Source organism: Pterocles gutturalis, unplaced genomic scaffold (assembly GCF_000699245.1).
Source record: "Pterocles gutturalis isolate BGI_N339 unplaced genomic scaffold, ASM69924v1 scaffold50723, whole genome shotgun sequence".
In the NCBI taxonomy this organism is placed as follows: Eukaryota; Metazoa; Chordata; class Aves; order Pterocliformes; family Pteroclidae; genus Pterocles; species Pterocles gutturalis.
Window position 1 is genome coordinate 1,144 of NW_010125010.1, and position 27,680 is coordinate 28,823.

Genomic DNA, 27,680 nt, shown 5'->3' on the forward strand with positions numbered 1-27,680 from the left:
GATCTAAGAAGAAACTATCTGTAGCCATTTCTTAGGATTTAAAAACACTTCTTGAAGAAAGTCTGTCAGCATTAATGTTTTTTTTAAAGAAAGTTCAGAGGCTTCAGAATTGATTCAGAAACTGTTGAACTCTGTTGACTGGTAAACCAAATTGTATTTTGTTTTATATATATATTGTATTGTGTTATATTCTGCAATATTTCTCAATTACAGTTATTCTGTTCTTGTAGGCACCTGCTTTCATATGGGCAATAAAAATGGCAGAAGCAGCTTCTGACACTTCTGAGAAACTGGTTGTCATCCACTCCAAAGCTCACAAAGATACCATTCTAGCTAATTTGGAAGAACAAAGGAAAAAGGATTTTCTCTGTGACATTACTCTAATAGTGGAGAATGTGCAATTCAGAGCCCATAAAGCTTTGCTTGCTGCCAGCAGTGAATACTTCTCAATGATGTTTGTAGATGAGGGTGAAATAGGGCAGTCAATTTACATGTTGGAGGGAATGGTTGCAGACGCCTTTGGAGCACTGCTTGAATTTATCTACACTGGTTGTCTCCATGCCAGTGAAAAAAGCACAGAACAAATTCTGGCCACTGCACAGCTGCTGAAAGTGAATGACTTGGTGTGGGCCTGTACAGACCATCAGGCCAGCCGTAGCCCATGTAATGCATTACCAGCGCCGGCTAACAGTGCAGCCTCTATAGCTGTTATTGCAAGCGACAAGAAAAATGAAGATCCACCCAAGCGAAAACGAGGGCGACCAAGGAAGGTCAAGAAACTCCAAGAAGAAAAATCACCCACAAATTCTGCTGAAGATGTGCAGCTGAGAGAGAACAACTCCATGCAAAATAAGCAAAATTTTATGAAAAAGGAGACTGCAGAGGAAGAAACAGTTGTCAGCGAACAGGCTCCAGTGAGGAAAGATGCAGAAGAAACTGAACCTGCTTGTGGCTCAGAAGATGCTGTCGATCTGTCAGCTGAGAAAGATGAGAATTATGATCCCAAATCTGAAGGAATACAGAGCACTCAGAGCCGTTACAGCAAACGCAGAATAAGGAGATCAATCAAACTAAAAGATTATAAACTTCTTGGTGATGAGGATGAAAAAGGACTGGCAAAGAGAACTGATGGAAAAAGAAAATGTGCAGGTTCTGAAGCTCGCTGTAAAGACTGTGGCAAAGTATTTAAATATAATCACTTCTTAGCTATTCATCAGCGGAGTCATACAGGTGGGCAATAAACAACTGGTGCTTTTGGGTTAGGGTTTAGTGACTTGTTGCTAAAAACTACCTGTTGAAGTGGGAGCTGTTGTCTACAGCAAGGAACTGTCCAAAATAGCATGCTGATCCAAATTATTTTATATGACAGTGTGTGCCTGAGACTGTGTTCACTGTTTTATTCTTGTCAGCAGATCTTGTAGCCTTTATGTCTTACCTTGATTGCAGTTTAGTTAATAATTTCTCTGTTTAAACATTGAATTATATGGCAGTGCTTAAAGGATTATTGTATTGCAATGTGAAGCTTGTCTCTTATTTTGCCTTATTACTACTTAAAAGTCATTCTTTAGTAGCTACTACATTGCAATGCATCTCACTATCAGCTTAGAATATCTAGCAAGAAGTAATGCTTCTATACTTAAAAATGTCATCTTTTGCTTTTAGGGGAGCGCCCTTTTAAGTGCAGTGAGTGTGGCAAAGGCTTTTCCCAGAAGCACTCTCTTCAAGTCCATGAGCGGATGCACACTGGAGAACGGCCGTACACCTGCACCGTCTGCAGTAAGGCTCTGACAACAAAGCATTCTCTTCTGGAGCATATGAGCCTACACACCGGTAAATATTTCCAAGACAAATGTAACCTCTCTCCCTCAAGAATTTGCCTTTCTCAAAAAAGGTGTTTCTGCTCTCTCTCTCATGTGTGCTTGTTTATTTATTTTTTTCTTTACACTTGCTTTGGATGTGGCTTCCATTTTAATAAGTGATTTTCTTTACAGGGCAGAAGGCTTTTACATGTGATCAGTGTGGGAAATACTTCAGCCAAAAGAGACAGCTTAAGAGCCATTATCGAGTACACACAGGTACAACAAGTTTGGATTGAAGAGCTGGCTGACAGGCCATGCTGATTTGCGCTCCTAAAGCTTGACTAAGGCTGAAAATTATTCTTCAGTGATGTCTGTATTTAGTCTCTGCTACCCTGATATATGCTATCTTGATAAAACAATGAATAGGGTGAAAAAGACAAAATGGTGTATAATAAGTGGAATGTTTAGAAATATAGTTAATCAAGAAGGACTCTTATGATGATTAAAAATTAGTTGCACTGTATTTGACACACAACTTGATTATTTTAGCCCTGCTGCCTGTGTTACATAGAAGCTAGCAGTTGTGTAAACAATTGTGTCCGCTGCCCGTTGGTAGTTTCCCACTACTTTGGACTAGCAATGGCAAACAAGCTTTAAGAAGTGTCCTGCTCACTTCTGTAGCAGGATGGAGATTAAGCTACACCAACAAGAAGTGGTGGAAAAAAAATCAGAGTTTACAAAGCTTCAAGAGAAAGTGTGTTTGGGGGGGAGCAGATGTCAGCCCCCTCTTTTCCCACGATAATATTAAATAGAGAAATAGGAATGAGACCATTAAGATAGAGATGAGGCAGTGAATCACCTTTTATTTTATCTCTATATTATATCAAAGTGGTTATTTTACAGGAAAGTGCTTTAACAAAGATCACTGAAGAGATACAGGGGATCACTTATGCACTGACACTTTTTTTATTATTGCGACAAGGCCGTTCACTGCCAGAATGTAGCCAGTGTCGTCGCAAATTCATGGACGCAGCTCAGTTAAAGAAACATCTAAGAACACATACAGGTAATATTTTACGTCATGTTTTGTGGGTTTTTCCTTGAATTAACACAGACAAAACAACGTTAGGCAAATGACACTTGTCTATGTGGGATGAACTTCTGCGCTACTTGTGCATAACGATGCCTATATTGCTAATGAAGAGATTTTACATCAAAAACACAGGAGCACAAAAAAGCTCGTATTACAACAGTGCAGAAGCAGTGCCTATTATAGGAAGAGGGTTGTTTTCCCATTCTTATAAAGCCTGCTGCAGACCATGCCAGTTAGCTCTCCTGTGATAGAATCCTGGGCTGGCAGTTTATCAGCAGACCTGCATCCAGCATGTATGGGGCTTGAAGTGAGCTAACTAGTAACAGAAAGTGTATGTCCAGAATGAGTTGGGCACCCCTGTCTGTGAGGGATGTGGGCTTGTGAAAAATGTTGCTGACCCAAAAAATAATTATTTCCATCTACCTTTTTATTGTGCTGTAATAAACCAGATGTTGTCAGAAGATGGGCTGGGAGGATGATTTAATGCAAGTGTGTCAGAGGATGCTTTAAGAGATTTTGAGGGCAAAGTGATACTTGCATGGTTGGGCAAGAGAGATTAAAATGCTGGTCTACTGTCTTGTGATAACAAAGCATAAGCTGCTGAAAATAGTTTCCTTTGAAGGGTAAGTTCATAAGATGATATGTGAATGTTTTTTTCTTTTAAAATAGCTATAAACAGTGGCAATTGTTTCTTCCCAAAATCAAATTATTTTTAAACATGTTGCCTGCAGTTGTGATAAAGAATCCATGAGATTCAGTTATGTATCTCATTCATTTCCTTCCCTTTCTCAGTGAAAATAACACAGCTTTAAATTCCCTGGGATACAATGAGGTCAGAACTTCTGCTCTTGGGAGTTTTTGGTGTATCTAGAATTGGGTAACTTTCAATACTTAGAAATACTGCATTTTCTGTTGAGGAGAATATAGTGTTTGTTGACACACAACAGTTCTGTATCTGAAGCTGATACAGCTGCATAAATGTAGTGAGAAATTATTTTGGTGGTGGGAAACGAGAAGAGGAAGCATACTAGCAAGGGAAGTTGCAAAAATAGATGAACCAAGATGAGTTCTAGCAGAAAGTGCCTTGCAGTGTATTTTGCTTCCAGAAAAGACAGGCCAGATACCAGTATTAATGATGCAGAAATAACGATTGATCTGTCCCATCTTAAAAGCAAGAAGCAAAATTCTAAGGAGTTTGGGGAACAGGTGTTAACACTGGTATGACTGCTCTGCTTTGGAAGCGGTTTTGTAATGCCATGTTGTAAGAATACAGTCTACTGAGGAAGTTACTCCTGTTTTCAGTAGGAGGCTGGGACTAGATGACTAGTGCTCCCTTCTGACAAATGTTTCTTGTTCTCTCATATTTTACCTCTGCTCTCCAAAGCCAAATGAAAACTGATAAGTGCTGCAGTTCTATGCTAAATGTGAAGCTTCCTTGTAACTGGCTGCTGCCCCATTCCCAGGTTTTGTGTGCTTTGCTGGTGTGAATCACCACAGTGGTGACCCAGATTCTCATATCTGGTATCTTAAAGAAGCTCAGTGCAACAAGGATATGTTATGGTGTGAACTAGGATTTGCTGCGGTTGGGTAGTATTGTGTTTCTTGTGAACCTTTTGTTGTTTGACTCCTCTGCTTCTACTCAGTTAGACACAAGAATTCCAAATGCAGAAAAACAAAACAAAAACAAACGAGCACCACTACAATTTATTTGACCCACCATAATTTAATTTTTCTCCGTCTGGTGTTCCCGGTATATCGTAGGTCTAGGATGATGGAACCTTATAGGAAGTGAGGCAACTTGTTAAGATAATGGATTCACTTTTCAGGTTTGGAAATATAGGCTTACTCGTTTCCGTGTTGCTGCATGTGAGCCCAGCGTTGATGCCTACTAGTTCAGGGTCAGCCTTTTTTCAGACTTGTCTGTTCCATGTGGAACATGCTCATCAGTATCATATGTATGTTTTTTGTTGCTCTGAGAATTTGAATCACCTAATTCTTTTTCTTCAAAGGGGAGAAATGTCAGAGATGTACGTTTAAAATACTATACCCTCATTTAACTAGTGAGTACATTCAGTTTCATATATCTGTCCTGACGCATGGCAGAAATGTGAGGATTCGACAGTACACACTTGATACTGTGTATGGTAAAATATAAAATGTTTTTTAATATATTGATAGGAAGTCCTGTATAAAAAGTAATGTCATTTTTTTTTTTTAATAGGTGAGAAGCCCTTCACTTGTGAAATTTGTGGCAAATCATTTACGGCTAAAAGTTCTCTTCAGACTCACATTAGAATTCACAGGTAGAATATGTCTAATTTTCATTACATTCTTTAAAGATGAAACTTCTAATACAATACCTGTATGTAGTTCTTGTTCAGTCATAGAATGGTCAGGGCTTGCTTGCCTTTTGGATGGATGGTTAAAGTTAACGTTTTTGCCTAATCTATTTAAAGAAATAATTGGTAGTAGAAAGTACTGCACTGATAAGTACTAGTGTGACAAGATATTGTAAGATTCTTCTTTGGTGTATTGTGACTGTTTAATGACAGTGTTCTTACTGTTATATTATTTACGGGAAAATGTTATTGTGAATTGTTGTTTGACAGCAGAACAGTAGCCATAGTGTAACAGGGTTATTGGAGCACTGTCTTGTTTCCCTGTAGTCTTACCAGGTCTCTTTAATAGCATTACTTGTCTTTTACCCATGTCAGTGTGATTTATTGCATAAAGGCATGTCAGATTTTAAATCACTGGAGAACTGTTGTGGGCCTTATGTAAAAGAAAACGTTTCCAGTAAAATTTCTCATCCCTTTGAGTCAGGAAGTTGGGATTTGCACACTTCTTTTTGTTTTAAAGCCCACACTGCTGATAAACGTTCTTAAAATGGTCAGTGCTTACAGCTGTGCAAAGTAATTGATGCATTCTTGTCAAGGTCTAGCAGCGCAGAGTTTGTACATCTGGTATTATAACAGGAGGGCAGTAATGTTACCTCTGTAGCTCTTGAGTATATACTAATGAAAGTGTTGTACAGTTTGTGAAGTCAAAAATAATTGGGGAGTCAAATAGAGAACATTTTTATCGTCACCATTCTTAAATGCTTATAATTTAGCAAAACAAAATAATCATTTCAGTTTTTTATTTTATAATAAGTTGCAGAAAGCAGCACTGTCAAAGCGGATATTTTAATGAGATCAAATACGTTCTTTTCTAGAGGAGAAAAGCCGTATTCTTGTGGTATATGCGGAAAATCCTTCTCTGATTCCAGTGCTAGGAGAAGACACTGTATCTTACACACAGGCAAAAAGCCTTTCTCCTGCTCAGAATGTAGTTTGCAGTTTGCTCGTCTGGACAACCTGAAGTCTCATTTGAAAATTCATAGCAAGGAGAAGCTGTTTCAGGAAGCCAGCATGGCCCCAAGCGCCAACACTGGTTCAGAAGAAGTGAGAAACATTCTTCAGCTGCAGCAGTATCAACTTGCCACCTCTGGAGGGCAGGAAATCCAGCTACTGGTTACAAATGCAGTACATAATATAAACTTCATGCCTAGTCATAATCAAGGCATTAGTATTGTTACTGCAGAAAATGCCCCAAATATGACAACAGAGCAGGCTTCTAATCTCACACTGCTTGCTCAGCCACCACAGCAGTTGCAAAATTTGTTGCTTTCAGCTCAGCAGGAGCAAGTGGAACAAATCCAAAGTATCAATATGATTGCAAACCAAATAGAGACTGCCCAACCTGAACAAATGCATGTCATCGCTCTTTCCAAGGAAGCACTAGAACATCTCCATGCTCATCAAGGACAAAATGAAGAAATCCACTTAGCGGGATCTTCACATCCAGCTCAGCACGTGCAGCTGACTCAGGAATCAAGTCAACAGTCTCACTCTATCCAAGATACAGTTCCTTCTCATCAAATGAGTGAAGAACAGAATCAAAGTGTACATATTTCTGAATCCCATCAGCAGTCTCTGTCAGTAAATGAGTCATCTCATGAGCATCCTATTCAAGGACAGGCTTTCTGAAATGCTTATTTGTTATCACAGGGCCAGGCTATAGCATGCTTCTCATCCAAGCAGTTATTATACATATTGCACTTTCTTTTCTGCAGCATAATCTGTCTGAAGATGCATTTCTTGGTGATTTTGATGGGTGACTTTCAGTTTTCTTAACCTTATTTATTTCAGACTTTCAAAATTTTTCCAGATTGGTATTTCTCTGCCATTTAGTCCATACCTCACAAGCAATTAATGTGTTTTTTTTGTGCCTCATACACATCCATGCCTCCTGAGGAGATATGTGGCTCCTTACTTGCATTTCTGTGTGACTCTCCGGAGAAGCGTACCTTGCCAGTAGAAGAACAGTGTTTAAGATGTCTCCTGACCGGGAAGTATGACTTCTCTGATGAGGTCAATGTTACTTGAACTACTCTCAAGCTTAAGATAACCAGTATGCTTTTGCAAAGTTTACACCATATGTCTTATGTTTAATGAGCTTTCTCTCTGTGGGTTAATGTATAATTTTCAATGGGACCATTCCCTGAAGTGCATTTTGATTTATGGACTACCAGATTGGTTTGGTTTGGTTTGAAATTGTTGCAGCCTTTGACTGGCTCTGGATTGCCCCTTCTGTATGCTGTACAAGTTTTGCTCCTCAGAAATGTTTAAGCCATTGCACTTGAATAGTGGCAGTGAGATGCGGTGGTTACACTGGACAACTGAAAAGCCCAAATTCTGCTCTGTTAGTTATACCACTCGCTCTCTGTGTGAGTGTGGGCAAGGTAGCTGACCTCTGTGCCTTATTTCATCATCTAGTAAGTGGGGATAGTGTTCACATGCTCTGCTAAGCACTTTGAAGAGCTCTTGAAGGCACTGTCTATTGAAGTGCGAAATTCTCTTCCTGAAAGGATTCAGTCTGAGCTTAGGAACCAGTGTATATCTGAAGAGTTATTTTTTTGTACTTTTGAGAGCAGAATGTAATGTTACTTTTAATATATGTTAAAGCTGGCAATTGTTTTTGTGGGGACTTAATGAATAGAATCACTTCAGAGCATAATGAGCTATATAAATGGGGCATATCATATTAAATTTGTACAGCTATTTTCACTGACTGGATTAGATGTGTACAGATTGTTTTCAATGACTGACTGACTGCTAACAAAAAAGATTTGACATCTTAATAACCATGCCAGAACACATGCTTTGCATTTTCAAGTTTGGCTACTGGTAACATCTCACATAGTGTACTAGTGTGTTAAAATCCAGATAAAATGCCACTGGTACTTAAAGCAACCTACTCAGTCTTCACTTCTGCTATAAAATGTCATACTTGTGATTTACATTGATATTTTATGTTTTAACAAATGAAAAATGTAAAAATTAAGGAATTAGCAGGTGAATTTAAAAGCAGAAAAGGATCTTTGTATGTGCTTGGCTTATATGATTGCCCAGAGAGAGTCACTGGGGTAGCCCAGTGCGTAGAATGATAGAATAATTTAGGGTGGAAGGGACTTCCAGAAGCCGTCTGCTCCATCACCTTCCCCAAAGCAGGTGCACCTAGATCATGTTGCTGTTGTCTGGTTGAGTGTTGGATGCTTCCAGCGATGGAGATCTACAACCTCTCCAGGTCATGGGTTCCAGTGTTTGACCATACTGGCAGTGTAAAAAAAAAAGTTTCCTATATTTTGAAAATTTGAATTTTCTATATGCTGCTTTGTGTCTGTGTGCTGCCTCTTGTCCTGCCACTGCACCTCCAAGAAGTATCTGTCCCTGTCTTCTCTACACCCTCCCGTTAGGTAGTTGAAGACAGCAGTAAGGTCCTCCCAAGCCTTCTCCTCTCAAGGCCTGAACAGACCCAGCTTTCTCAGCCTTTTTCCATCATGTGCTCCAGATCTTTAATCACCTTGGTGGACTTCTGCTGCTCTCAGTCCAGTGTGTCAATTCTGTTGTGTTCTGGGGAGCCCAAATTCTGGATGATGTTCCTTGTTCAAGTCTAGACTACTTGGCCAGCTCCTGACCACATGTGGTGGGAGTTTGGGTAAGCATCTCATTTTTTCAGTGCTAGATCAGTTTATATATCATGGGTCATGAAAAGGGTAGACAGTACGAATAAATCAATGCAAAAAAACCCCAACAAACCTAAACAACAACCAACCATCCCACAGCAAAACTCTGTGTAGACTTTTCACCTTTTCTTTCTCTCAGAATAGAGAAATAAAATTTGTATACTTTTTGCCACTGAAGAGAACCAGCATATTCTGCAGTTATACTTCAGAAGCTTGAAGTCTTGATGCTGTAAAAACATGAAAAAATACAGTAAGGCTTGTTACAACATCTATGAAAATCTTAGGGATTAATTGTACAAATTTAAGCTTACAATAAATATTCTGGCGGTTTCATCCTAATAACTTGATTTTTAAATACTGTAATGTGCAGCCATAATACAGTCTGGTCCTAAGTTTACAGGAGCTTGCACTGAGTTCCTTCTCTGCCATATATTTATGAATCACAAAATGCTTAAAGGCTGGTTGCAAGCTAAATTCTAAGACTACCAGTAAAGTAACTGTTAAATACTTGCATCTTTTTTTGACCTTTGATTTGTTCATTATGAACTTACCCTTGCAGGATTAAGTACGATGCTACAGTTATGATTGAGCCACTATGCTTTCCCTGTAATTAAAAAGAATGAAGTCTTGTTTGTTTTCTTATGCTTTTCTACCAAATTGCCAGTGAAGAAACGAGCTGCTGTGGATAGCACAGCTGTGACTAATCTTGCACCCTGCATTGCTTAAGCTGTCAGCACACATTGTAGCTTGCACTTGAGAAGCTCGCATGGTTTCTAATACCACAAGTGTTGCTTTTTTGACACCACTTGCTTCCTTTCTAGTGAATGCATTTCTATTAAAGATGAAAATAAATCCCCCTTCTGTGTGTGCATTTTTAAGGCTGCAACTGAAGCCTAGGGTTGCTTTGAATTTGAAAAGAAACCCCTTCAGCTTTGCTTTTTAGTCCAGCTGCCCTTAAGAACTATATATCAAAAATGCCTGCCCTAAAAAACTGTGTTTCAAAGCAGCTCAATAAATATCTTTACTTCTTAGTTGGTAAAAACCTTAACTTCTAATTTTCTCACAGACTAATCTCCTTAGCAAATCCTTCTCACTGATTGCTGTGTTAAAATGAGATTAGGATTTTAGACATAAACACAGGACAATAAAATGACTACAGCAAGATCCATTTTTGTGAGCAATTGGCACCGTTGTGTGCTTCTACTCCATTTGTAAATCACACTGTCTAGTTGAACTCTAAAAATATTTTAGTATTTGTTTTTCAAATGCAAGTTTATGAAATTTTGTCTTTTTCTGAAGATTTTGGCTGATTCTCCAGGTGAAAGATGAAACAAATCCCCAAGGGGTAGAGCAAACATGCTGTTCAGGGTGAATTTGTGTACACTTACCCTGCTGGACAATTTATATTCATGGTTCAGCTGTAAATAGCATACCTTGCTGCTCTAAAGTTCAAGAGAGTTTGCTGTTCTGTGCATGGAAGCCGAGAAGCTGGCAATGTGGATGAGACTGGTGGACCTTGCAATCCAGCTTCTCATTTTTGATAGATGAGTATCAGATTATTTCATGTGAGCTATGAGTTGGAGAATTTTCATCCTAGCATGTGTTACTTTGCAAGGCTGGGTTTTGGTTTTTTTTCAGTACTTGTTTTATGCTCTCTCTCCTGCTCGGAGGGACTTTTTTTTTATTTGTAAAATGCTTGTTCTGCTGTCTTTGCTGGTTAGTCATCGTGATTAAGTTCATAGTTGGTGTTTGCTAAGACCTATCCTAGTGTGCTGGGATATATATATATATTTTTTAGTTTTTTCCCACTTCACCTTTAATGAGAGCTAGTATGGGATTCATTCCTAGTCATTGACCCAATGCCTATGTGAGCACAGCAGCCTGGTACGTTTTCTGCCTCCCCACGTCTTCCCTCTCTGCAGCAGGCTGTCTCACTGGCTGTGTCAGTGGCCACGTCCAGGAGAAGCTGAGTCCGACCTGGGAGCGGCTGGGAGGAGCCTGGTTTGCAAAGCAGGTGTGCCCTGAATCTGGGCAGCAGTCAAGAGCGCTTCCTGGATACACTTATCTTCCCATGGTCAGAAGTCCATCTGTGCACTCTAGCTATTGCAAGTTCTCTTTAAGAGTGGAGAAGGAACTGACAATGCTGGTTTTGCCATAGCTGTGGCTTTGGCACCTCTTTTATCTATTCATTAGAGGCATTAAGAGTGCTCCTTGCAGACCTGCAGCCCTGTGAGCTACAACAGTCCTGTATGCTCCATCCCTTTTCAGGTCCTCCATAAAACATGGTGAACAATGAATGGTTTTCTACAACAGATGGACCCCTGTTCAGCTCTGGCCCAATCAATTCTTCCAAATGGAAAAAACTATCCAGGGATATCCTAGGTGAAGCAGCATCTCGCTGTAGTATGCTTACTGCTCATTTTTCGCTCATATTTTAATCCTAGCTAATCAAATGTATTGTTGGAATAGCAAGATGCAGAGCTTTGCTTTAATTAGCAATTCCCCACTCTCTGTCCTGCAAGTTTTTCTGACATCCACAATTGTAGCCCACTGTTTGGGCATTCCAAATTCTCAGGTGTTCATGGGTCTTCCCTTCAAACCACTGGATCCTCCTTGCCCTTGAAGGCAGTCATGCCTCGTGGCTATTAGAGCGGTCACCTGGAGAATTTCAGGTGGTTGTGGACAGCCCTGTTAGTATATTGTCATCTTCAAAATCAGCTTATTCCTTCAGCTTTGCTTTGGATTCTTTATAAAGTGATGTCAATTTCTGCCTTCCACCTGGAAGACTAAGCTTATGGAGGTCTTCTTTCTTGAGCTGATCTGGCAGTAGGAAGACATTTTTTTGAAATCTCCTTCATTGTTTGCTTCAATTGCTGGGTGATCGAGCAGCTGCATAGTATCTGTCAGAAAGGACTTGTGGTAACCCAAGGACCTGGTGTGAAACAGCTGTGGTGGCCCTCGCCCTAGTTATCACAGCACGTTGTGGTTCTGCAGCTTCAGCAGATAAGCTGTGCAGTGTTTCCTCTCCAGGTATTTGCTGTAAAGTTATTTAGCTTTTGTGTCTTCAAGAAGCAGGGCATTATTCTTTACACAGCTTTCAGCAGAGCCATGCTGCAGTCATTTGTGTCACCCTTTACCAAAATGTCACTGCGTGACTACTACCAGCTCTCCTGCCAGAGTACCTTCACGTGGGGCTCTCTCTCAAATGTGAGGTTTATTTAATCCAATCTGCCTTTCTGTTCTCTTTCTCAGTCTCTTTCAGATGCTATCTTGGACTGAGAGGAACTGAAATGGCCACAGCCACAGCAGGTGGAGAAGTTTGGAGTGAGGAAACCCTGTGACAATCCTGCAGAAGCAAAACTCTCGGGTCTCGTGTCAGGGCATGTGTACACATTTCAAAGGACTTCACATTTCCAAGAACATTAGCTGCCCAGCCTTTGAAAGGGTTGCAGTATCATCGTTTAAATATGCTGTACAACTTCTTGTGCTTTCCGTACTTTTCTTCATGGTAATTGTCACTCTCTCCAAACCGTCTGCCACAGAGGGTGGAGCACGGCGGTACCCGCAAGCTCCTGTCTAACTCTTAACACCAGCGAAACGCTCATCTGAAAAATATGAATAAGCTTGGCAAACAATGTCATATTGTCATAAACAAGTAGCAGAAAGGGGCTGAAATTAATACTAACAATCCAGTTTAAGATTTTGATAGATATAATTTTGATAATTGGCAACCTGTTGAACAGATTTTAACGTACCTGAATTACAAAGTGATGCAAAAAGAAGGGGAGAAATAAAAGCCAGAATGGACAGAGACAGCAAGTAAACAGTGGCTCTTGGCTTACTCTTTTTTTTAAAAAAAAAAGCCCATCATAAATTTGCAGAAAACAGTCCCGTACAGCTAGTGATATTAGCTTGTTGGCTAATAATATTACGCTTGTTTGGATAATTGTAGCTTTTCTTCTTGACCTTGACCATTTGTTGACTATTAGTTCCTTTTCTTGCCCACAATGACAGTAAGAATTTCCATGCCTAGAAAATATCAGAAAAAAAAAAAACAGTTAATTTTTTTTTCTTAAATAAAAAGGATTAACAGGAGACAGTCATATGTATGTGCAGTATTAAATTTCAGGAACATAATTTAAGCACATTATGAAATGCAGACATCAATCTGTTTGAAAATAATATGCAGTGGATTGCTCTGGTTTTAATACTTATGTTTTGTAGTACAAAAAGGAGGAAAGAGACATTTTTAAAAGCCAAATAAACTTCTGTTGCATTATTCTGCACCAAGCTAAAAATAGCAAAGAGAATATTTTCTGAAGCATTGCTGATTTTATATTTGACTCTGGGTATGCTGCTTCTCGACTTTACACAAGGCTGCTAGAGACTTTTTGTGGCTATAGCAGAAGCCATATGGTCTGGCTACTAAAATTGGGTTCTGCTTGTCACAGCCTGCCAAGGCTCTGGCAGTCATTGTGCTGGCCCTCGGGAGGGGGAAGGAAAGGGCTTTCTTTCCTTTGCATCGCTCAGTCATAGTCTACAAACTGTAGCTGCAGTTGCACGTGCTGCTTGCTGTGATTAGCTGCCATCACTATTAATTTAGTTTTAATTATATTTAACATAGGTTTGTTCTGCAGCTTCTCTGCTGCCACCCCATACCTGTGTGTAAATTAAAACTGCCTTGTCTACCACAGGATTTTAACATGTCCCTGTAGCCAAACTGTTTCATCTCCCTCAGTTTTCTGCATTTTTTTCATCAGGACAGCATTGTAACATGAAATAGTAAAGTCCTGTGCACGGTCTTTCAGGCAAGGGAGCAGCAGCGGTAGCTAAACCTTCAGAATCTGATCTTCTTCACGGTCTTTGATACTGTGAGGATGGACATCTTCAAATCCAACATTGCTGCAAATCCCAACAAAATAGTTACATTAGCGTTCCCCTAATGAATCGCTGTAAGAAAATACTACTGAGCCACACATGGATCAGAGAAACTTCAGGGCTACGTGAGGGAGCTCTTCTGCAAACTGTGATTTCCTTCTCAGTCTGTATTTCTTACAGGCATGGGTAGTTCAGAAACATCTGGCTAGAAGGCTATAGGCTTTTTGGTTCTGGCTCTGTGGTTATGTACAAATCTAGCACTTTGTAAAGCTATTTGGATATACAATTGCAAAAAAAAAAAGTGCACACAGTTATTGAGACAAGAAATTAAAACAGTTTTTATTGGATTTGACATAGGTTTGTTCTGCAGAACATATTTTGCACAAAAAAGTCACAATTGTCTCATCTGCAATAGGATTTTGACATGCTAAAGATGTATTTTTCCTGGGGATGTGATGATTGTTGCATTGCTCCATGATGTCATGATAAATTAGGCAAATTTTTGACGTGACATACAATTAATTCCATTTTGTCAGTTCTAACACCAGTGTGTCCTAAAATTCACCTTGCTCAGAAATTAAAAGTGACCTGACCCACCCGTGCTGACAGAAGCCCATGCTGAACCTACACCTGTCCCACAAAACTGCTTTTGCACGTGCTACGTTAGCCAAAAGGGCACAAAGCTGCCGCGGTGGTACAAAGCTTTGCTGCGACCCCCCGGGAACCGCTTTGTCCACACCCCGTACCGCTCTGCCCGGGCTGCCAGCGGGAACGATGTCTCAGCAGCACCCAGCAAATACAGCTGTGTGTAGGAGTTTCTGCATCAAAAGCAGCTGTACACTTTACATAGGGTGTGATTAAACTGTAAATCTCACTGACATGGGATTTTGTGTGTGCCAGATTTTTACATTTGTCTGAAAAGCAAAGAAATTCACATCAAAAAAGAGCCACCAAGGGGAATTAAATGCAAAGATACTGGGAAATCCTTGAGCAGAGGCTCATCAGAGGCTGGAAGAGTAATGTGGAAGCACTGCTGTCGTGTTTGCTTATTTTTACCACTTTTAGCCGGGCATCTGCTATTAGCCACCGTTAGTAACAAGATAATGATCCCGTACCAACTGCATCCGTCATGAGCTCTGGCAAGAGCTGGTTTTGGTCCTCTGCTCTGCCACACACTTCCCGCTAATCTGGTTTTCCTTCCTTCAGGGGAAAAGAGAAATCATAGCATTTCCCACTCTCCCACAGGGTTGAAACCTGCTTAGTTAGGCTTGGGAAGTGCTTAGAAATGCGGGGGGAGGGGGGGTGTGTGTGTGTTGGCGTCCGGTGTTGCCATGGAGCTGGGCTCTGTTGACAGACTCGGACTCGGTGGCCAGGGCACCATGGGCCCAGGGCAGGTGCCGGTGGCGGTGACGGTGGTGGGGCTGCTCCGGGACCCAGCTTTCCACATGGCCAAGTGTGCAGCAGAGGTAACGCTGGGGCTTCAGTTCTGGAGCTGGGTTGGGAGCAGTGGGGAGCAATGTGGGCTGGAAGCAAATAAGCAGAGGAATGCCTGCACCTCGTGGCTCTTAGGAAGAAAATATTCTGAATTTTGGGTTTCTGCTCTTCTTTGGCACTCCCAGGCGCAGGCACAGGCACGGAGGCTTTACAGGGTGCTGGCTCAGTGCTGCTTGGGGAAGGGGGTCTCCGTTGCAGCATCCTCACCTCCTTGTTTCTACACCTCCAAGAAATTTTACAGCTGTGCAATGCTGTATAAGATTTCATGCGCATCGCAGCTCTGCCTGACTTGCTGGGCAGCTTATGATATATCCCTTAATGCAGCTCCATCGATGTAGATGAGAAAGAAAAGAGCTGCAAACCTCACAGGGTTTTGCAGGCTTTTAATGAGAAGCTCGGCTGTGTGGCAGATGCACAGCACGCAGCCCACCGTGGGGTGCACAACCCTGACCTTTATGCCCTTCCCACCTGTAAGAGTTTATCTGCCAGGCTTGTTTCCCAGCATTATTTAGAGCTGACAAAGCTCTGCCATCCATCAGCAGCCCTAAGGACAAGCCAAGCCAACAGCTGCAGGGTGTGTGGGCCTCTTGCCTTTTTCCCTTTTCTTTTTCCAACCACCTCCCCAACGACAGCAACAGGGACCGTGAGCTGAATAGGAAGTCTTAGCTTTATTCTTTTTAAGGCCAACTCTGCTGGCTTTAAGCCACAGCTTGTGGCACTTGTGTGCCATTACCAGCCCACATGGTGCTGAGGATAAAATGATGGGCAGGAATGAACAGTGTGCTCCTGAGGCAATGGTACAAGCAACAGGGATTGATGACATTCACCTTGTAGCGTTTACCTAGCCCCCCGCTTGCCCCAAGGCCTTGGGCGCAATCTCATGGGACAGTAGAGGACTGCAGCTCCCCATGCCTCTAAAAATGCATGCAAAAATGCAGTTGATGATGCTCAGAGAAATCTTTGAATGTCTCCCTGCTTACATCCATCTCACACCGGGGGGAAGAGGGATGGGCAGGGAGTACCAGTATAATTCAATAATATTTGTGAAGCAACTCTTCATATAGAACGAAGACACCCACTACATCTGCAAACAGGAATTCAGAGCAATTTGTGTGTACTTCTGCAAGTGCTGGGAATTACCCCAAAGGCATGAGGGGTGCAGAGTGATAACTGGATTAGAACGTAGCTTAGGTTGCAGTTCATGAGGGAAACACAAGCTGTGAAAGGATGGGGAGGGGGGGAGGGAAAGGGGGAAGTGTATTAATTGCTTATAAGCAAACTTTTTTCCTTACCTTGAAAATATAGGCTCTGAAGCTGAAGTTTCCAAGCAAGTTTGCAGATCCAGTAATACAGCCTTTAGTAGAATTTGCATGGCATGAATATTTACAAGAGAAAAAGAAGGTAACTCTCTCCCCCTGGGCTGCAGCCTCTCCAAGCTCGGTGCCATCCACGGGTTTCAGAAGTGAGCTTTCCCACCCCAATTTATTTAATCAGAGATCCTCAAGGGGTCTGTTCAGTCTGAGCTGCCCCCAAAGTGACATCCAGCAGACTCTTGTCATTATAAGGTCCCGTAGCGGTGGGATCTGGACCTTTAGGGCACGTAAGTGCATGCAGTATCAGCACACCTCACCAAAAGCCACTGCCCAATCCCTTCCAGTTGGCGGGATTTGTGGTTTTAAAAACAGGAAAGGCATGCAAACACCACAGGCCACCTTACCTGTGGTGGATTATTACTGATTGTTTCTTCACCAAGTATGTAATCAGTCCCTGGAGGCTTTGTTGTCCCTCTGAAATGCAGGAACTGAGAGGTGAGGTATGGGCGTATGCCTCCCCGGTGATGTGCTTCGTTGATGGCCAGCTGCTGGGGGATGAGAAGTCACTGCTCCAATGGTCTTATCGTGAGTGGGACTATCGCGATTTTAAACCCGAGGCACTTTACCAAGCGATCGCTGAGGATTTCTATGCCAAATACCTGAAAAACCACCAGGCAAGTAGCACTGTTTCACACGAAGAGCGCGAGGTCTGTAAGTGGCTGGAGAGGCTGCCTGATGACAGGGCAGATACCACGAGGAGGAAGGCGAGCGAGCACAGCAGTGGCAGTTTGACATTTTCTGCCCCGTGATGGCTGGGCCAGAGCTGGGGCTGGCGTGTCCGTCAGGGAGCATCGCCCACTGAGGATGGCAGAGCCTTGGTGCCTCTCAGCAGCCAGGAAAGGGCAAATGCTAGCCCAGATGCCTGACGCATATTAAGTGCTTCAGGGCTGAAGAGTCTGATGAAAGCACATTGCTGACCATGCTGCAACCGTGCCTGCTCCAAAATCCCAAATCACCCAGCCCTTGGGTACCAAAATTCTTGGGTACCCTTATTCTTGGGTACCAAAAGCCCAAGTGCCAAAACTCTCCCTTCCCAGCTAAGACGCCCTGAAATGCCACGGTGTCATGAGGTGTGATGCAGACAGTGCTGACATGGTATTGACAGCGGAGGAAAAGAAAATGTCGTACCAAAATGAATACCACAGAAGATACAGCATCAATTGCATGCAGATTGGAGTCTGGCTGGGAAGAATAAGAAATGTCCATTTTAGCAGTGTGGGGTGGCTGGTATTCCTGTGGATCCCTTTATTCCTGCCTGTATTGTACAGGCTGCAACAGGCATGTAAATAAATGCAAGATGAAGTAGCAGGGCCCAGTAGTTCTCTTTAACACACCATTAGAATTATTTCTGCCCAGAATGAAGTGAAATACCTTCTTCTTTTTTGTTTATTTAAACAAAACAGTAGGAATGCTGTTGTGCATTGACAATTCCGTGGACATTCGCTGAGACCATTTGTGCTGGGCAGCTGGACGCTGGCCTGTGCTAGGAAGCGAGTGCAGCACAGAGAGCTGCCTTTCCCTCACTGCATTTGTTTTTCTGATTTAAACAGCACATCTTTGTGTACCTGGAGATAGCCATTGAGGAACAGCCCGTCGGGAGGCTGCTCTTTGAGGTAGGATACAGAGGAGAAAAGCAAAAGCGAGGTGCAAGTCCACCCAGCGCGGTGGTTTCACCTGCCAAGGGAGTGGGGACTGAAATCTGGCCACTGGATGTCAGCTGCGAATTTCACACGTTTTCCTCTCCCGCTTTCATTTTGCAGCTCTTTTCAGATGCGTGTCCAAGGACCTGTGAGAATTTCCGTGCCCTGTGCATTGGAGGAGCAAAGTCTCTGTGTGATGGCCGAGAGCTCACGTACAGAAACTCCCTTTTTCATCGCCTAGTGAAAAACGGGTGGATCCAAGGAGGAGGTGGGTTTCCGGGTGTCCTGAGCAAATCCCAGTTACAGCAGAAGGGGGGAGTGGGATAATCTGCATGAATGACAGTCTTCATCTGCAGAGACATGACTGAACTCCAGGACAAAGCTAATCTGTGTAGGAGAAGCTCTTAATTAATATACATATATAAAAAATCCAGAAAGCATTCTCTTTGAGCTATCTCACTTTCTAAACATAGGAAAAGTTTGGATAATTTTAATTATCAAAGACCTTATCAAAAGAATTTAGGAAACTAATTGAAAACTCTTTTCCATGAAATTCTTTGGTAAGTAATTAGGAAACTAATTTGAAACATGAAAACTCTAAGAATATCCATAGGAAAACATATTACTTGTTTTCTAGAGAGATTAATTTATGGAGGCATTTAGCCAAGTGTTAGACCCCTTCCAAACATGCTGGTGAGTGGTTTGAACACCAGCACTGTGCCTGGAGTGTGACACCGCAGAGAAAGGCACCATGAGCAATGGGTCACACAGCTTGTCCAATTGATATCCCCAGGGAAGTGAAGATAGTTAGGCATTTCCTTCATTACTCCCTTTTAGTCTATTATACGTCTTACCTACCTGTATTTCTTACCTGTGTTTGCCGTGCTCCAGATGTGAGCGTGTAAATACATTCAAGTTCATACTTTGAAGATACACCTCCTACTTTTCAGGAATAACTATGCAGATATCTATGTAGTCCAAAAAAGCAACCTAAAATTACATGCTTGCTACTGTAGACGACTAACCATAACCTGATGGTGTAAGACAATGTCTAAATAAAGTAACAAAACCAGACTTCTTTAAAAAAGAAAACAAAAAACAAAAAAAAAATCAGGTTCCTTTAGTGCCTCACTCATGAGAAACCTGGTTCAATAGGAATTTTCTTTCTTATCAAATCTCTTTACTTAGACAAGTTAGTGGTGTTAACTCACCATAACACCACATCTGCATTTATATCCTTCCTTCTTCTAACCCTACTGCCTCTGACATGTGTCCTTCTCCAGCATTTCCCTTCCTCGGCTGGGCCCTGCCACTGCAGGAGCTCTCCCAGCAGGAGACACTGGACCTTCTCAGAGGGGCAGCAATTAAATGGACTGTGTGAAATAGTTCTTCATAGACAGGCCATCTCTTGGGATGGAAGCAGAGCTCTTCCCAAAGGTCTGATAAAATTTTGGTAGTAAAACAGAGAGACGGATGCAGTTGCCCCAGGCTGATGTGCAGCCCCCGTCTCTGACCTCGGCTGAGCTGCTCACTGACAACCCCCAGTAATGCCTGTGATAAACCTGGTCTCTGACGGTTACTTTTATCTACCCTGCAGACATCATAACTGGAGAAGGTGATGGAGGAGAGTCAATTTATGGTCCCACCTTTGAAGGTATGGTTCCTCAGCTATCTTACTACACAAATGCCAAATTTCCACAAAAATCAAGTTGTTTACCTGATCTTATTCACAGAATAACCTGGGAATTTCCTTTCGTGTCCCTAAAGCAGTCTGCTTTTCAGTCAGAACTATTATCCACTTGTATTCGCATGGGTGGACTGCTTTAGTGAGGTCACTTTTTGATCTGTAACCTTGGCCCCCTCCTCTGATGTCCCCTGCCCGAAGCTCAGCTCCACCTGTCCCTTCTCCCTGTCCAAACAAGGGATGATGGTCACCCACTCGCCTACTTCAAACTGTGAATACTCACTTTGTGGACAGGACCTTAGAAATGCAGAAGTGTCTTAGCTGCAGCTCTCCAGCTCTCTGTGAAAGCTGAGAAATGACAAAACATGAGCTAAGTTGAACAAAAAAATGTTCCCCCGTACTGCTATGAACTAATGAAATGTAAAGAAAAAATAACGTCATAATATGCAATATTTAAGAAAAGCAATCCATAAAATTGACATAGACATTTGGGATCTTCTGTTCATATTAAATGCTACCCATAAAGACGTTTTATGACAGTTAAAGCAATTTTGAAACTGATTCATGTTCCCTTAGATAAAAGCTTTCCCCCAGCCAATGGTGCAGATGAGGTGACATTTGAGCAGGCTGGGCAGCAGCCAACACTGAGATCAGAAATGCCAAGCGTACCTGAAAACTTCCTTTCCCAAGATGCTGAAGAGCCTGCTTACAAGGAGAAGCTGCTCTCACCTTGAGGCCCTGGGATGGATGGAGCAAAACCTGGCTGGAGGCAGGTCGCTAGCCCACTCTGCCCAGCCAAGTCGCAGCACTGGCGGGAAGGAAAGCTGCGGGAAGTGGAAGCCCAGTATGCAGGATTTAAGGCAGCAAATGCTGCAGGCTGCCTAGAGTGGGCAGGAGCGGGCAAAGGGCACTTCTTTGATGCTGGAGCTCCTGAAATAGCAGCAATCCTAGACTCTAGGGACACGCACATCACAAAAAGAACATAAGCTGGTACTGGAAAAAAATAGGACTGGCTGTTAAACTGTCTGCAAGGCAGATGTCACAGAGGATTTAAAAGTTTGTCAATTCTGTTTTCCAGCAATGCTACCCTGTAGATTTGGGCTAGTGCACACCTCGCAGCCTTTGCACTTTCTGTTTGGGTAGAAATCATCCGCAGGGAAAATGAGTGTGACCTCTGCATACAGGAGAGCTACGGCCCCACACACACTGCCCAGGCTGCGGCACAATGCCCCAGCATTTTGCTCCCGGCTCCATCCTCCTCCTCCAGGCAAAGCTTGTGCTTTCCCTGTGCTACCCAGGAAAGAAGCTGGCATGTCATGTGGGAAGATGACAATGCGTCAAAAATTGCTTAAGTAATTTTAAGGTGGATTTAATTTGGAATCTGTCAACCTTGACAGTGTCCCTGGAAGAGTTTTATTACCCTTATTGCACATATCCATGGGTTGATGTGTTAAAGGAGAGGATTACTAATTCTTCCCCTCCCCCTTTTTAATTAAAAGCTGCTTTTCATCCTTGAGAAAGGTGTTCCCCTGGGTATGCCTTTCTATTTTAAGGATTAGATTGCTTTCCCAGTACTTCCCGCCAAACTATTTTATACTGACGGCAGAGGACAAATATCTTTGATATCTGAAAAGGGTGAGAGATGCCTCTGTCAGCCAGTAGTGTTCTGGGAGACACTGCACTTGGCACACATCTGGGCACTGCAATGCCTGCTGAAATTAATGGGATGCAACCACATTTTACTGTAATGAGTTGAAAGGACTGAGGTAATTACAGAGAATCATTCGGACTGGAGTATCGTGTCACAGGACAAAGCATCCTTCTCCAAAATTAGTCTGCTGAAGTCATTTTGCAAACCACAAGGCAGTGGTCAGGGAGTAACTGTTCAGTTAAAATGTAATTACCATTTTTATGAATCAGTTTCTGAGAAGGACACTCAAACAGGGTGAAAATGTTTTTTTAAAAGATCAGAGAACAATAAAATCTAAACATTTCTACAGTTTCCTTACAGCTTGTTGAGAGCTCAATGGGGCTCTTGACTGCTCAGTGTGATCAGGTCAGAGACAAGTGACAGAGGGGGCCAGGATCATGGCACCCCTCGCTCCCCACCTCCCAGCTGGGCTCCCCTCCAGGGAGAAGAAAGAAATCAAGTCCTTGCCATCATCCCCCAAACCTAAGCACGCCTTATGCCTATCCTTCCCTAGTCATCCCTCTTGAGAGACATTTCCTTTGTCCCTCACCAGTCTGTCCTCAACTGGCACAGAGGATCCTTTTCACCTCCTTGTGGCTCTCACTTGCTCTTGCCTTGTGTCTCCCATCACCTGCCTCCTCTCCTCGCCCTGGAACAAAGCTTCCACTCTGGGAGCATCCCAGCCTCCTTAACTAAATATCTGCTCTCCATTTTCTCAGCTCTGCCATTTTATTTGGCTAAAGAAGTCTCCTGCTCGCCCTCCTGCACAAGTCGCCAAGCGTGGGGAGCGGCTGGGCATCCCGCCCCAGCCAGGCATGTCCTGTTCGCACAGCCCTGTCTGTGCCCATGGGGGATCTTAGCCTTTCCACCACAAGCAGCGGCATGAGGGGAGGCAGAGCACAGGCTGTGCTTCGAGCATCTGCTCTGCCTCCTGCCTTCCTCATCTGTACAGTGGGAATAATCCCACGTAGCCATGGGGAAATGCCGTGCTAAATGCTCCGAGCTCCTCTGGCAAAAGGCATTACAGAGCGACAACAGGGAACCAGAGGTGGTGTTGCTGTGGCTCTAACATTCAGAAATATCTAGAGCACTTTTTCATGATTTGTCATTAGCTTCTTTACTGGCTTAAGCACTAAGTAGTAGTGGGGAGCTCTTTCTAGGAAGGACATTGATTCAAACCAGATTTGGAGAGCATGAGGCTTGAGGAGACCTTTGGGGGAAAAGGAGAAGGGAAAGGGAGAGCAGAGAAGAAGGAAAGGGAGCTGTACAGTGAATTGCAGCAAAGGGAGCAACACAACTGCAGCCTTTCATCCCTGAACTTTTTCCCTAGATGAAAGCTTCTCCATCCGTCACAAGGGAAGAGGGGTCCTCGGGATGGCCAACAAGGGCCGCCACAGCAACAGCTCACAGTTCTACATCACCCTCCAGCCAGCTCCCTACCTGGACAAAAAATACGTGGCTTTCGGGTATGTACGCACAAGCTTGCCGCCACCACAGTGTGTGGGAGGCCGCCCTGGCCCCACAGCACATTGCTGCCCAGGAGGAAGCATCCATGAGCACCCTACGGCAGCTGCAACGCAGATGCCTCTGGCCAGGGGGAGAAGGATAAGTCAGATTTGACACCCATCCCTCCCTTTCTCTGCACTGGCCTGGCTTTCTCAAGCTGGAAAACCCTCGGGCAAAGCTAAGGCAGATGTTGAGACCTCTCCAGGACAAAGGCTACAAATCCATGCCTGCATAGCTTGGCGTCACCCAAAGGTGGGCCTTGATGGACAGAGGGGTGCTGAGCAAAGCCTGCAGGTTCTTCTCTGCCCTCATGAGAAATTAATGCTGTGAATTGTGAATACATGCTGAGCATTTGTTCTCAGTAGGTCAATGTATAGGGCTGGCCGTGTTAAGATTTTTAGATTTTCAGGAATGTAATAAGGAAGATTATTGCTCTGAGCAGTTTGCTTGATGTAAGAGAGCAAAATATTTATGTATTACCATAGAGAGAGGAATTTAAAATGCAGTTCCCATGTAACCACATCATGGAGACAGCATTTTTAAAGGAAGCAAAAAGCCTAACTGTCTAACGTACAGAGAACAAATCAAAAGCAATTGCTGGCTGGATATACTTATAACCAAAGGCATTCACTTCGAGTTTCAGCCTTGCCACCTGCTCTGTCTAATCTGAAAGGTGTGGGATCCACGATCTTATAGACAGGCCCTCTTAAAGCTGAGTGGGAGTTTAATCCTGAGGGAGAAAAAGCAGCCACAGCATACAAGGAGGACAGCCAGGCACATTCCAGCCCTGCGCTGGCTCAGTCCTTCTGACATCCCTGCCTGGCAAGGGCTGCCTGCAGTGTCCTCCCCGCTTGGTACCACTGTGGTGGATGGCATGGGGTGGGATGGGACACGGTACAAAGCTCTCCAGAGCGCTGCTGCCATCCATCGCCATGCTGGTGCCTGCAGGAAGGAGCAGGGAGCGGGACAGGCTGAAAATCTTAAAGATTGCAAAGTACTGGACTGTTTTCAGGATCAGACTGGTGCTGTGAAGGAAGGAAACGAAAGACGTTTCTCAGCGAGTCACTTTTAATAGTGTCACTTCCGACAGTGTGTCTCTCAACTTCTTTCTCCTCAAAAGTAATAGCTGTTTGTAGCTGGGGCACGTGGTACAATTCTTATTTCTTTAAATAAACGTATACTGCATAAACCCATAGTATTTTCACCTCTCCTAAAATGCCAACTAGAGGCTACTTAATCAAGAACCAATGGCGTTGCAACTCCATTGCAAAGAACAACTTTTTAAAGAGCGGAGCGGGTGAAAACCAGTGCCTGGATTTGCTACAGCCCCACACAAGCTGGAGGCTGCAGAGCTGGCTCCAGACAGAGGCAGATCATTTGTGCACTTTCTCTCTTTAGGCAACTGATAGAGGGCACGGATGTCCTCCAGAGACTGGAAGTCGTACCTACATATAACGAAAGGCCTGTGGTAGACTGCAAGATTATTAACTGTGGGACCTTCGAGCCATGATTGCCAGCTGGTTTTCCTGCCTGCTTTAACGTAGAGCACTATTTTCCACTCAGCTTTTTACAGACCTTGACAGCCTTCACTTAAGGCAAAAATAAAAGCACTTCTTGCAAATGTGAATGGCTTGGAAACGTTCTTTCAGCTTTAAAAAAAATGTTCATAAGCTGTTGAAAAGCACTTTCACAGGAGTATAGAAAAATGTTTGTGAATATATCCCAGTGCTAGTCTACAGTTTATGGGGAATGGTGTTAATATGATTATATAGTGACAAGCAGATATGATAAAATGCACATAAGGCTAAAGCATGTGTGGGCAGATGGATACACACCTATAGGGATAAAGCTAACTGTTCCTGGCTAAGTTCTGCCGCTACCACAACCTCCACAGCACAATTGCCCTGATAGGTTTGCCCCATATAGCTCAGGCACCAGATGTAGTCTGCATATGGTAACTCAGACATCTCAGAGGAAAGGAGGAAAAAATATGTTTGCAGGACTGTAGCCCCTCTGAATGCCGTACATGTGATCCTGCACTGACTACTATAAACTAAAAGTAACAGCCCAGGTTGGGCTGCATCAAGATAAAACTAGGAAATGTTAGAGCAGGTGTAAGCTTTAAGTAATTATTTTTGGCAGACGGTCTCAAATAACAAAAATGTGGCTATTGCCACTAAAACGGAGAAAAACATTGCTTATAAAGTTACTGCAAAACAGGAAATTTTAAGGTTATGTGAGGATGCAAATATATAAAACACAGTGATTGCTAGGGCCAGTGATTTCTTACATGCAAGAGCTCTCTGATGGACAGTGCAGAGCTAGGGCACGGATGGCTTCAGCAGAGGATGGCAGGTAAGCACTAAATGAACAGAAGATGGGTGGAAGATCAAAATGCAGCCTGGAAAGAGAGTGCATTGGAAGTTCAAAGGAAAGAGCATTCGTTTGTCAGGTTGGATGCAGATATGAGGCTAAACCAGCCCTGCTGTCCAAGGGCTACATGGACACCACCAATGTCCAGCTCTCTCACCGCTATTTCCAGCGCTGCAAAGAGCGCTGTGCTGAGCGACCTTTGCTCCTCACCGTATGAGCTGCTAACCCCCACAGAACAGCACCGGTGTCAGATGGGAAACACTGAATTAGAGAAGTATTAGGAGAGACCTAATTTTGTTCAAGCTTAAGCCCACAGATTTCATGAAAAGTAACAATCTTGATTTTATTTGCTAAATGGGAAATAATTTAACAACTCAGCAAATCTTTAACTGAATGCCTAAAGAGGGCATAGACATAGAGTGAGCTCCAACTGCCCTGGGTGAGTATAGAGATCATCTTAATTTTAGCAAGGGGATTTAGGCTTTTTCTTTACTTATGGTGAAAACCAAAAAGATTCTCTAATCTAAAATACCTTTTTATGTCTGTAGCTAGCTAAGAAGCCTTTAACACATTTTACCTTTCTATTTTCTGAAGCATTCTGCTATCTATACATAGACTACTACATAGGAACTAAGTCTTCTGCAGGAACATTTCAAATCAATTAAACTGCCTAGAGAGTAATTATTTTCACTTCATAGTTCTGGGTCAAAGATGAAAACACAGTGTTGTATTTTCCTTAAAAATAACACGTTTCCTGGCAAGTTACTTTTCATAAGTAATAGAGACTATTGCTATGAAAGGATATGGCTTCCAAACTCAGTACTCAGACGGAGGTTAGAGGCTCTTATTTCTTGCAAGGATTTTAAATTATATTCAGACGTTTAAAGATAAAAGTCAGAAAAGTAATTTTAGTTCTGCATGTTATAGAGGACAATGCAAAAAGACCAATTAATTGATTTTTCATTTGCTGTTGGCTTGGTCACTCATGGCAGATCTGCTCTGTAGTGTGGCTGCACCCCAGTGTCCCCACAAGGGACCGAGCCAGAGCACAGCGTGTGCTTTGCGTCCAAATATGCTGATCTGAGCAGCAGTCAGAGGACAGAAACTCACGCTCTCGCAATGGGCAGTGTTCAAGATCCCTCAGGGCAGAAAAACGGCTGATCATGTCACGTAACAGAAAGCTGATCCTGCGCCAAAAGTCATAGACCTGGTAAGGAGTATGGCTGGATGTGTGACATACCGCATGTTGTACACTCGGGATCTAGGAAAGCCATTCAGGGTGACTGGACAGGAGACAGCTGTTTGAAGTTACGCCACACGGAAAATGTTATAACGAGAAGAGGACAGTACAACCAGGAAATGTTTTGACTTTCAGACATAATGATCCTTCAGGCAAGCCACAATTACTGTATTTGCATTGGTCACAACAAGACACTCTGCCAGAAAAAATACGGTAAAATCTTTCATCCAGTACAAAGAAGGAGTGTGTCTTTCAACCCTGGTTCCCCAGTGCCTGCAAGCTGGATATGCTTAAGGAGCCCAAGGCAATGAACATTGAAACAGGAAAGGAAGAATTGTCGTAACCTCAGTCCAAAATGATGTTTTGGTGCCATGTTTTCTACTGTAACTTACATCTCTGATCAAGGCACTAGGAATGCATTGCCTCCTCTAAGAGAGACAGACCAGAGAAATGGCATGCGCGAGCATCCAGAGGACATGCAAGTCCAGAGGCAAGCCCTGCACAGTCTCCAAAAAGCCACAGGGGCAGTCTGCAGATGGGGAGGTGAAGACTTCCATTGCCAGCTGTGGATTTTGGAGAAGCTCCCTTCCCCAGTAACCATATACAAAACCTCCCCTCTATAAAGGGCAGATGCAGCAACCTGCATCCTGAGAAAATTATTATTTTACTGGATTACACAGAGTTTTATTTATGTAATATGTCACTCCCGTAAGAAAAATCGGTGTCTTTCAAGTTTTGCTTTACTAGAGTTTTATGCTGAGCTTCTTAGTCCAGCAGAACACTCTCTTAGAAACTGCTGTAAATGAAAAGTGATGAAAGAAGCCCTCGGACTATAGACAAAGT

At 43.0% G+C, this 27,680-nt stretch overlaps 2 protein-coding genes across 2 annotated transcripts; both read left to right on the plus strand.

The window, feature by feature from the left end:
• The first annotated feature begins 257 nt into the window (after positions 1–257).
• ZBTB24 (zinc finger and BTB domain containing 24) lies at positions 258–6,920 on the plus strand. Its single transcript, XM_010078387.1, has 6 exons — positions 258–1,230; positions 1,663–1,830; positions 1,992–2,075; positions 2,782–2,865; positions 5,114–5,195; positions 6,107–6,920. The coding sequence occupies exons 1-6, from the start codon at positions 258–260 to the stop codon at positions 6,918–6,920; spliced, it is 2,205 nt and encodes a 734-aa protein (XP_010076689.1).
• An 8,296-nt stretch (positions 6,921–15,216) lies between these two features.
• Positions 15,217–24,734, plus strand: PPIL6 (peptidylprolyl isomerase (cyclophilin)-like 6). Its single transcript, XM_010078388.1, has 8 exons — positions 15,217–15,303; positions 16,637–16,732; positions 17,130–17,318; positions 18,255–18,317; positions 18,465–18,612; positions 19,942–19,998; positions 23,049–23,184; positions 24,623–24,734. The coding sequence occupies exons 1-8, from the start codon at positions 15,217–15,219 to the stop codon at positions 24,732–24,734; spliced, it is 888 nt and encodes a 295-aa protein (XP_010076690.1).
• The last annotated feature ends 2,946 nt before the right edge of the window (positions 24,735–27,680 follow it).